The sequence below is a fragment of the Sus scrofa genome, chromosome 10 (assembly GCF_054392235.1).
Source record: "Sus scrofa isolate SSC_HxYL_T2T_F1_AM1 chromosome 10, Sscrofa_HxYL_maternal_Yorkshire_Landrace_v2.0, whole genome shotgun sequence".
NCBI classification, from domain to species: Eukaryota; Metazoa; Chordata; class Mammalia; order Artiodactyla; family Suidae; genus Sus; species Sus scrofa.
Genome location: NC_139392.1, coordinates 53,253,214 through 53,264,570, shown reverse-complemented (window position 1 = coordinate 53,264,570; position 11,357 = coordinate 53,253,214). Strand labels below are relative to the sequence as shown.

General features: G+C 50.5%; 1 protein-coding gene across 4 annotated transcripts in view; it reads right to left on the bottom strand.

Annotated features, from left to right (window-relative positions):
• Positions 1-319: 319 nt before the first annotated feature.
• PTCH1 (patched 1) overlaps positions 320-11,357 on the bottom strand; it is a 75,952-nt gene continuing 64,914 nt past the window's right edge. For all 4 annotated transcript variants that reach the window (XM_013980137.3, XM_084980954.1, XM_003482800.5 and 1 more), the window contains 5 exons: positions 10,680-10,822; positions 7,173-7,272; positions 6,348-6,602; positions 3,949-4,498; positions 320-3,270 (listed from right to left, as the gene is read on the bottom strand). In XM_013980137.3, the coding sequence (XP_013835591.1) occupies positions 3,950-4,498; positions 6,348-6,602; positions 7,173-7,272; positions 10,680-10,822 (1,047 nt within the window). In that variant the 3' untranslated portion in view covers positions 320-3,270; position 3,949. The remainder of the gene's footprint in view (positions 3,271-3,948; positions 4,499-6,347; positions 6,603-7,172; positions 7,273-10,679; positions 10,823-11,357) is intronic.

The following is an 11,357-nucleotide window of genomic DNA, read 5'->3' as shown; positions in this document are numbered from 1 at the left end:
ATATATTTTACTAGCTTCACTGAATTGGCTCTATAAATGTTCCTTCTAATTATTAGGCATCACATAAAAAAACCCCCATAAAAATGCTAAGAGATGACAGAAGGGATCATTTTGAAGGGCAATTTAGGAATTTTCTTGGTGTCAGAAAATAAAAACAGAACGCTTCATTGGTGATGCCTCCACAAGGGAGAACAAAACATGAGTGTTTCACAAGGTTAGTAAGACAGAAAAAAACAACAGTCATGATGGCCTGACCCACTAACTACCTTTGTAAAAATAAACTATTTTAATTAAAAAGAAGATTCTATCAACAAAGACATAACCAACAAGTTATATTATTTTTTATTCATGTTAGAATTTCTATCAGTGTTTGAACATTAATATTTAGAGAGTTTGTACATTTTTGCCTTCAGAGGTTTAAAATGAGAACCGCGCTAGGTCACAAATGGCAACTAAGACGCATTTCACAATTGCATGGGTATTCACTCAATCTCACTCTCTTAACACTGGTGACCATTTTCTTTTCCTTGCTGTACTTTACAATGAAAAGTGTGCCCCACTCATGTCTCAGCAAAGTTGCAGACATTATGGATTCATCACATATAAATTCTTTAAAAATATACTTCTGTCAAAAGACTTGATGACTACTATGTACACTACAAAAATAAATTTTCATATAAATAAATTATATGGCATACTTTTATCTTTGTAATTGAAATGACACAAACCCATCTCTGCCCAAACGGGCAGACGATGAGACCCAGTTTGAGTATTTCCTTTAAACTCCTTACACTAAAACCTACCATGAGTCCTTAATGAAAATGTTATATACTCTGAACTATTTAACATTAGTAAGCACTCTATACAAATAAAAATTCTGTTCAAAAGTAAAACAGCTGAAATAGTGTTTCCAATAGAAATAAAATCCCTGCATTTTTCTGTTATAAACTGGCATGACAAATACTGTAGGAAAACATTCTTATGATACAAAATTATAAATATCAGAAAGATTTTTTTTTTAAAAAAACTTAAAACATCCAAATGAACAAACAAGACAGACAAAATAAAACTATTTTAAAAAGAGAGAGGAGAGAGAAATTCTGGTTGCCTGCCAGCCCCCGAGGTCTCCCTTGGCCAATGTGACTATCGGAGAAAGTTCTACGCTGTTTGCAGAAAGCAGGGGCTGGACGAGCAGTCACGCAACACGCAAGCTGGGCTCAGGAAAGGAGAGAGGGCGCGCCTCAAGCCAGAGGGAAGCAGACCTCCCAATGTTGTATCGTCTCTCTCCTGAACGCAGGATATGAGTTTTCTGAGCAGAGCTGAGTGTTAGGTAGACGGAGTGTGACTGACAGAGGCACCAAACAGTAGCAGTGGGGCCATCAGGGGCCCTGGCATATTCACACACACACCTGGCAGCCACAGGTGGCTTCCAATGAGCATCTCAGAGTCTTGTGGTGAGTTTGAGGGTCTGAGGTCACTCCACGTCTGGTACTACGGGGGTGGGGTGGGGTGGGGGTGATGCCTTTTGATGAAGATCTTCCAGGTAAAACAAGAGGAGGCATCGTGGGAGCTGCCATGTGTGCACTCCTACAGTAGCTTAGTCTGGGCAGTGAGCGCTTCCCCGACATCTGCTGGTCTCTGGCTAAGAGCCTAGGAAGACAGAACCTCAGAGGATGAAGACAGAATCCATATGGATGCAAATCTTTTAAAAATAATGCCTGTTTGAGGGACCTGCCTCCATATGCATTCTTCAGTTGGGGGGGGGGGGTATGCAATTAGCATCTTGCTGCTGGTGAATAAATGTCATGTTGAAAGGACGCTGGTGAAAGGTGTGAGGAGGGGACATGAGTTACCCAGGAAGTGTGCACCCAGACTGCAGACAGTAACACACACGGAGAATGAACCTTCAGAAGCTCATATCCTATAGAATTTCTAACTCCGTATCACCTCAATGGATGCTATTTACTTTTAAAGAGGATGCAAACCCAATTCAGAAAGCCCTGACCACCTATGCAATTTACCAAGCGAGGGAGTTTGGATGATAAGGACTCAAAACTTCACTTCGTGGTTTTCTGTGGACACAGAATTGAGAGACTGTTGTCTCCCAAGGCCTTACAATCCACTCAGATTTGGGGGGGGGTGGTGGTGGTGGTGTGTGTGTGCGTGTGTGCGTGTGCTGGTGACAGAGAGGTACAATGAAGGCTGCATACTTTACAGGATCTGCTTATGGCCCAGCTGGTGCTCCTCATGCTAGAGCACTGGGCATGCGCTCTGGCTGTATAACACCAATGAAGATGAAGCGATGATGCGAGCTCTCTACCCTGAGGTTCCAGCATCCACCACAATGGTCCGTGCGAAGGAACTTATCTCCTCTGAGGCACCAGGTGGGGGGTCTGGGTGGCAGCCGATGATCTTAAGAGAGGCCCTGAACTTGAAGTGAGTCTGGCAAAAGGATCAGGCCATGTGGAGGGCTAGCCCTCCACTAGCACTAGCACGGGAGACATCCTGACTCTTCTGGCCGGACTAAGGCAGAGCCCACTAAGGGTTACGGACAGTAAAAAGCAACAAAACAGAGGAGTTGGGGGGGGGCGGGAATCACAGTACAGTACACTGGGAAATCACACACGTGTTCACATGCACAGCCCAACAGGAGACTCGCACCCAACTACACCTAGAGAAGCCAACCGGGGTTAACGTGCTTTTCTTCATATCTGCTCATTAAACAACAACAAAATTATCACGCATAGCGTGTTGGAAAGTTAACAGTAACATTTCATACTACCACAGGGTTGTGATATGCAAATTTAAAATATTTTAAACAGAAACCTTTACAAAATAATCCTATTACATAAGCAATATTTGCATAGAATTATACAGGTAAATTATACAATATTTAAGCAGCAGCAACATATGCTGAAATTTTAAGACGACGTTAAGGTGGGTTGTGGCCCAGAGACCAATGTACAAACAGGGAGGGGGCCCCCCCCGCTGCGGCCTCCCCACTGCCTACTCTGGAGGCAGGAGTGGAGAAACCCCAGATGACACTACTTTACATCCGTTCCTTCGTATATTACATATGTTTACACCTCTTAAATATGTATAGAAATATTTCACAAAATAATACAATCGGTTACAGTAACAGTGAACTGCTCTCCTGGCACAGCACATGTTTCTAACTCCCTCCGGGCAGTTCTCTTCAAGCAGTTCGGGGGGGGGGGGGGGGGGAGGGGCTTCCAATCTTTGGCCTCTTTGCTTCCGATTTGACTCACCCTTGAAAAGGGAAAAAAGGAAAAGAAGAAAAAAAAAAAGGAAGTCAATCCTTAAGTGACCAGGGACACGAGTGTCTAGGTATAAAGCAGAAAAACACAGGCAAAATGGGATCTGCGGTACAGAAATCAGTGACCGGGGGCGGGGGGATGGGGGTGGGGGGGTTGGTGAGGGCGGGACGGGCTTCCAGGACTGGGTCACGGTCCCTCCCCCTCGACCTGGGGGCTGGTGACAGGGATGTGTCCACCTTGTGACCGTTCACTGAGCTGTGTGTGGTCATCACACGTGCGGCTTTAAAAGACTGAAAGGCAGGTGAGAGGGGGCGCTGTCAGTGTCTGTGTGGAGATGCACCAACTCTGCCCGGGTGCACCGTGAGGGAGAGACCCAGTATGGAGCTCAGCTGGTTCTCCAAGGATGGCAGTGGGGGCAGGGGGGTAGAGGGGGTGGCGGGGGACAGGGAAGGAGCATGAGGCTCTCTGCCTTTCTCCTAGTCCTTCCATTGCCTCCGAGGCCCACCCACCTTTCCACCTGCCCACCTGCCCCCTGGCTTGCCTGCCCACCTGCCCAAGGGCCACACCTGCCCACCTACCCCCTTGGCTTGCCTTCCCACCTGCCCGTCAGATGCACCTGCCCAACTGCCCAAGGACCGTATCTGCCCACCGACCCCCTGGCCGCACCCACCTTAGTTGGAGCCACTGCCTCGGGGCCTCTCCTCACACTCCACGTCCTGCAGCTCAATGACTTCCACCTTGGAATCCCTCCTCTCGCACCGGACATTAAAAGGCACATGGGGGTCCTCAAACAGCCCGGGGTCAGTCTCGGGGTAGCCCTCGTAGCCTGGGCAGAGCCCCCCGCGGGGGTTCCGACTGGACCCGGGGGCGGGCGGGGGGTGCACAGCGACGGTCACGGAGGCCGAGGCCGTCACGGTGGTGATGGGCTGGCAGTAGCCGGGGGCAGAGCCGCCCGTGGTTGTGAACGCTGAGTGCCGAGGGTTGTGGGAACGGGCCCCGCGGGGGCCCGCGCGGTCCCTGTGGCTAGGGCCTGAATGCCCTTCAGTAGAAATTTCGAAAGCGTCTCTGCGCGGTCTGTAGGGGGGCGGCCTCGAGCCTTCCCTGGAGGGGTCTCTTCGTGGCTGCTGGCCTGGTCGTCCGGGTGGCAGGGACCCTGAGTCCCGGTGAGGCTGCTGCCGAGGGTTCGGGGGTGGGTGATGTCTCGGTTCAGGATGGACCACCTGCAGAGGGCAAGAACGGGTTCAAACAGGCCGGGAGCCTCCCCGAGGCTGGGCATCGCCTTCTGCTGCTCCAGAACTCCCCTCTTGGCTCGGCTCCCGCCTGGCCACCCACACAGCTTTCTGAACCAAGAGCTCAGGCAACCCCCCAAATGGCTGGGAGTGGCCCGAGGAGCCAAGAGGGGCCCTTCCACCCACAAAAGAAAAAAAAAAAACCCGTTCTCTTAGAACCTCCACGACGTGGCAGAGCAGCGCCCTATTTGGATCCGATGTCTGGCCTTTCTCCAGCACAGCTGGCTGGATGCAGCATGTGGCTGCGGCCCGCAAATGCAGGGCTGCCTCCTTCCCACAGTTCCGTCACCCCACCCTGCTCAGAGGAGTCAGATCCCGAGCTCCTCATTGTCTAACATTGCTCAGAGCTGGCCCTGGCTCTCCCTGATGCAGGACGCAGCCAGGACTGTCTATACCTACACTGGTGACGGTGGCACCCACTTCGGGACCTGTGGCTACTCACATTTAAATGAACTCATGTTCAAAAGTCAGCCCCTTAGTCGCCCTGGCCACACTGCCAGGGCTCAAGAGCCCGCATGGAGGCAGTGGCAGCTGCACTGGGGAGCACAGAGGGAGCATGTGCACTGCTGCACGGTGGCAGAAGGTTCGTCGGGGCAGCGCTGCTCTGTCCTGTTGTTAGGAATCTGGTTTCTGGGTCTCTATACAAAGCCTGGAGCAACACAGTGGTCACATCAATCAAAAGGACCGTGACCAACTTCAAAGTCGTTCAGCTTGTACCTATTTTTAGGCTCCCGCTGAACAAAACCAGATTCACACTGCAGCTCAGCGGGCATCGTCACGGGGGGTAAGAGCAGGAAAATTTCGGTTATGTGGTGGGCCCCTCTCTCTTTCATGGAAGGGCAGCTCCGGCCTGGGACTGGAATACCCATTTCCTGGAGGGACAGCAGGAGGCCCTGGGGCAGTGAGCCTCCGGACCTTCCCTGGGTTTTGTGGGCTGTGCTCCAGGCCTGGGGGGCGGGGGAGCGAGGACATTCTGGGGAGCACAGAGAGGGGAGGATGCAGTGGAGGCTCTCCCAGGCCACTCGGGGTTTTCTTGAATGGTCCCCAGCTTCCGGCCACTGAGCATACGAGCCTGGGGCCACACATGCTTCTGAAGTCTTGGAAGATAACAACTGAAATAATTTTGTACAGACAGCAATTAAAGGTAGCAGAAGGCAGGGGGGAATCACTTCTGTTGGCACTAAGAATACCAGTCCGTTTTACAGCAGGTATCATTCTACAAGGATATGTAACTTTAAGCAGATGGGATGGGGGAGTGAGGCGTGCTTTAACTCTGGTCCTCACTCAAATGGTGCTTCGCTCCAATGACATACACACTGATGGATGGTTTGTGTGGTCACCATTACTGGCCTTTTACATCCACATGAGATACAACCATATGAATTATTTATTTTTTTCCTGTCTTTTGTCCTTTTAGGGCCGCACCCATGGCATATGGAGGTTCCCAGGCTAGGGGTCTCAGTGGAGCTGTTGCTGCTGGCCTACCCAGAGCCGCAGCAACTTGGGATCCGAGCCGCATCTGCGACCTACACCACAGTTCACTGCAATGCTGGATCCTTAACCCACTGATCGAGGCCAGGGATCGAACCCTCAACTTCATGGTTCCTAGTCAGATTCGTTTCCGCTGCGCCATGACAGGAACTCCCATTTTTAAGGACAGTCAAATACTGGCAATTTCATGTAAGTCCACCTAACCAATTTAGACTTTTTTTGCATCCTGACTGTGATGTGCTGTTCAGAGAAGGCAGCTGCTGTCTGCAGAGGGGGTCTTAAGACTTACGGTGGAGCGGGCAAAGACAGGGTTTTCTGTAGCTTCCACGATCACTTGGTGGGCAGGGCCCCCAGTGCCCTGCTGGGCCTCGTAGGCCCGAAGCTCTTCGCTGATGCCGGACACTGTCGTCTGAGAACTGTACTCCGAGTCAGAGGAATCAGACCCGTTGTTGGCATGACTCGGGGGCACAGCAAACCGGACCACGCTGGGGGGTGGCTCTGGGGAAGGGGTGGGCAGCCGGTTCAGCCCGTTGGCTGGAGACACCTGTTTAAGGGGATTCCATATGACAAGTGTTATCCTCCACCAACTACACCCCAAGTTCAAAGAGCAATATCATCAGGGGCTGTTACCCCTCCTCTGCCGGCCCCCAGCCTCTCACACTACCCTGTACTCACTCCCTTCTCAATCCTGCCACTTGGAGGACCCTTGTGTCTGACAACTGCAAGGAAAGAACTGCCCTCTGGGCTCACACACTGGACAGGCAGGCTGTGCCCTTTTAACTCCTGTCCAAGCCCAGATACTCCTCCTGCGTAGAAAACGCTTCCTTGATAGAGACCTACAAGACTCTGGTTGCCAATCACTAGGTTTTGAAAAACGAAAACAAAAAAAATGTATCATTCCAACTCAACCCAACCCAAACCAGTACTATAGTCCCCCAACACTTTTCAATTGAAGAGGGGGAAAAAAAAAAAAGCCATCGTTACTGTGTTTACTGGAAAAGTAAACACCACCCCAATGTGGCTCTATCTACACATCACCAGTGAGACTGACACCAGGCAAAACAGCAGTCAGGTGGCCTGTGGATCGCATGTGACAGCCACAACCATCACTGACCTCAGGATACGGTCCGAAGAAGGACAAAAGGACGGGCAGCAGAACCAGTCCATTGAGAACCCCCAGGATTGTGAGGATCGCCAGGACAGCAAAGAAATACCTTGAAGACAAAAAGAGAAACCGGAATATATACTGTGGCAGAAGTCAATGAAGCTGCCCCTCACATGCCCAAACGTCGGAGCCCGAAATGAACGAAACCCCCACTGATGAAAAGGCTGCTACAAAACCGCGGTTCAAATTCAGCACGAGATTAGGTGGTCGGTTTATTTATTTGTTTTTTTGCTTGTAACCTTCTGACTTTGAGGACTACATTCCACAACCCAAAGTGTTCGTTTGTGAAGGGAAGGAAAAAAAGAAAAAATTAGTTTGTTCATTTGCTGAAATCTCGCGGCATGTAACGTTATTTATGAATGTGTTACACAAACACAAAAATATGGAATGTGAACTGAATGGCTGAGCGGACTGAAAGCACAAATACAATGCAGAGGGGCCCCGTTCCTGAAAACCCAGCAGAAGCAAACAAATGAAGTGAAGGGTGTAGAATTTAAACAATTTAGCCCAGGAGGAAAAGCAGCCCACTTCTGCAGGCAGCTAATCCACTGTGAAATGCTTCTGCATCTTAGAGCAGAATCTCTAATTAAGTCTCCAGCGTATCAGGTAGGGCTTTCCCCAGGCTTTCATTAACCACAACTTTCGGCCTCGAATTCTGTGAGTTCCAGTTTTACCCAAGAGCTCCAACTGCACCCTTTTGAGGACACTGGAACCAGCTTTCCGCCAAGAAAACAGTGCCCTCTCTGTGGTTGCCGGGGCATTTTTCCGGGAGGGGGGGCGGTGGGCTACAATGATGGGGGTTGCTCGGCCGGCCAATCTTTTGTTGAACAATTTAGCATCTCTGAATACTCTCGTTTGGCGTCAGCCAATTTAAACACAAGGGCCGCAGCACCATGAAGAAGAAGAGCAGAGGGCACGAGTGGCCCTGCTTTCCCACCATTGAGGACTAAGGTCTGGGATCCTTCACCCACACCGAGGACAACCTGTCGGCCAGGGAGAGCCACTGGCGGATGCGCCCGCACAGCTGGAGGCAGCGGGCTCCACGCAAGCGTGCGTTGCTGTAACGAACGGTTTCTAGGGTGATTTTGCTGGATGTGGGAGGGGGCGGGGGGCGAGCGCAGGCTGTTCTGGGAAGAGAGAGGGCAAGATAGCTCTTAATGGTCCCCTTGATCATAAAACGGAACAGGCACCCACACTCTGCCGTGCCTATATATGTTTCGACAGGAGATGAAAGGAGAGAGCATCCCTATAAAAATACAAATACCTCGCAGCTATTGTAAACACTAGAAACTTCTGAGCTGCATTAGTAAAAACCAAGCAGCCCGTGTCTCGTGCTAATGTAAACTGCGGGAACTTGAGGCCGAGGCATATATCAGCAGCAGGCATTAAGACATTTGCAACCCATCCATCTAACTGTAGGATAAACAGACCAATTAGACGGCTGACGGCTTAGCGTATACAATGTCTGCTCATTTAGGCGACCCCGGTGAGGGCTTTATCAGGTTCATCCATCCAGTTCTAGAAAATGGGAAGCTCTTTTAAGTGCTTGAAACAAGAACCCTGCTATCTCTGGGAGAGAACAAGAAGCTGTGGGTTAGAGAGAGATGGGAGCCTGCCTTCCACCCAGGGCCCAGGTGCTTGCTTGCTCTCACGCAGGCTCGGTTCCTTCTCTGTGGCTCACCTGGCTGCCCCCAACGCTGACTTAGATCCTCTGAGATCCCATCACCCTCAGCCTCTCTCGGGGTTTTCAATTGCCTGTGACCTTGTCTCTCCCCACCCCAGAGACCGTGAACCCAGAGACCGAGGACAGGGTTCATGTTCCTGGCTGTTGCGTGAAATGACACGTATGAGGTGCTTGTTGCACTGTGTTGAATGAGAAATGACACAAAGGAAGCTCTATTTGGCAGTTCCCATGGTGGCCCAGTGGTAAAGCCGACTAGTATCCATGAGGATGTGGGTTCGATCCCTGGCCCCGCTCAGGTGGTTAAGGATCCGGTGGCACCATAAGCTGTGATGTAAGTTAAAGATGTGGCTGGAATCCGGCTTGGCTGTGGTGTAGGCCAGCAACTGCAGCTCAGATCTGACCCCTAGCCTGGGAACTTCCATGTGCTGCAGATGTGTCCCTAAAAAACAAAATGAAAGAAAAAGAAAAAGAAGCTCTCTTTGCCAAGGGTTTTTACACCATAGAGCAACAACTACGCATGCCCGAATAAGTATGTGCTAAGGAAATAAAGGAACAGTCAAAATCAAATTAAGAGCTTAAGACAAAACCCGGCATCTATCTGATCCCTGCAAACAAGGTGTACTCATTGGCTTGCTCACTGACGAGCAGTCTGTGCTGAGAGGCTCAGCAACCTGGGCATCACCTGTGAGCTGGCTGGACGTGCAGGCTCTGTTCCCGTCCCCCAACAAAGTCTGCTCAGCATTTACTGAGAGCCCGGATAATAGATTCGGGAGCACATCAGAGCTTGAGAAGTACAGGGATGCACCTTGCCACTCGCTCTACGCCCAAGACAGTGGGCCCACCCTGAGAGTCCTTCCAGAAAGGGAAAATCTCCAGGATGCTCACTCCCCCCACCCTCCCACTCCCTCCAGTGGGGCAGGCCACAGACCGACAACCTGATCTTTCTTCCCTAATAAAGACACTTGGGAAGTTCCCATCATGGTGCAGCGGAAACAAATCCGACTAGGGACCATGGGGTTGTGGGTTCGATCCCTGGCCTCGCTCAGTGGGTTAGGGATCTGGAGTTGCCATGAGCTGTGGTATAGGTCGCAGACGCTGCGTGGATCCTGGACTGTCTTTCACTCACTGACCACTCTGGCCTCGCTCCTCTGGCAGCAAGGTTTCATCCAAGAGCAGCGATGGCACAGAGCTGCAGAGGCTTTCAGAGAAACAAAAATGGTCTTTCCCTGAAGGTCTCAAATTCTTTCCGAAAGGAAATCCTGCTCTCCTTTTGTACTCCACAACGTCAAATCCGTAATGAAATTCACCGGAAACTGCCTGCCGTGGTATCCAAATAGAAAGATGTATCCAGCCTAGACTTGGATTTCAAAAATTTGACCCCGAAGTCACACATTAAACGCTTCTTAAATCTTAGTGAGAACTCAAATATGAAATCAGGGTATGGCATCTCCTCCACCCCACCCCTTTTTTTGGTCTTTTTTTTTTTTTTTAGGGCTGCACTGGAGGCATATGGAGGTTCCCAGGCTAGGGAATCCCATCGGAGCTGCAGGTGCCGGCCTACACCACAGCCATAGCCACACACGATCTAAGAGGTGTCTGTGACCTACACCACAGCTCACAGCAACATCGGATCCGTAACCCACTGAGTGGGGCCAGGAATCGAACCCACGTTCTCATGGAGACGAATCTGGTTCTTTACTGTTGAGCCATGATGGGAACTCCAGATAATAATGATTTTTTACAACAAGTCTTCTGGCCCCGCGTCTGCTTACCTGACAATGAAATCAAACTCAGATCCAGCAAGCATCAGCACTCCCAGCAAAGTGGAGACAGCACCGTCCAGAACGGGCGCAAACATGTGCTCCAGGGCCAGCACGGCTCTGCGGTTCTTATCGCCAATGGCTGTCAGAAAGGCCTGGGCAATGAGGAGAGTTCGGATGATCAGATTTCTGGACCTGACTCGGCCCATGGCCAACTTCGTCTTAAATGCTATAGCCGCTTACATCTGCCTCCACTGAACCACTCAGATCACGCTGTCTAGCTTCTGGAATATTTAATAGGGCCTGCTCAACCAGGCAAATCTAGGCTTATACTAATCTGACCTGTTCAGGATAACCAGGGTGGTACTGGGTGTTGCTGTAAATCTTGAACAACCAAAAAGAAGGAAGGCCTGTTTACTTTAAATTTAAAAACCGTGCCACACTGCACAATGAGCAAAATGGTCCCTTCTTTTCACTGTTACTCCCCCTTGGGTTTACTCTTCCACTTAAACGATTTCACCTCGTTCACAAGGGAGACCTCCAATTGTGAAAGCACCAGAATTTTGCCTGATGTGGGGGAAGGTGAACATCTTATTCCCAGATGGGCTTAGCCAAGGGTCGCGTGCCCCTGGGCTAAGTACATATGCCCTCACGGTCATGCTGAGGTTAGAATTACTGTCACTGGGTTCA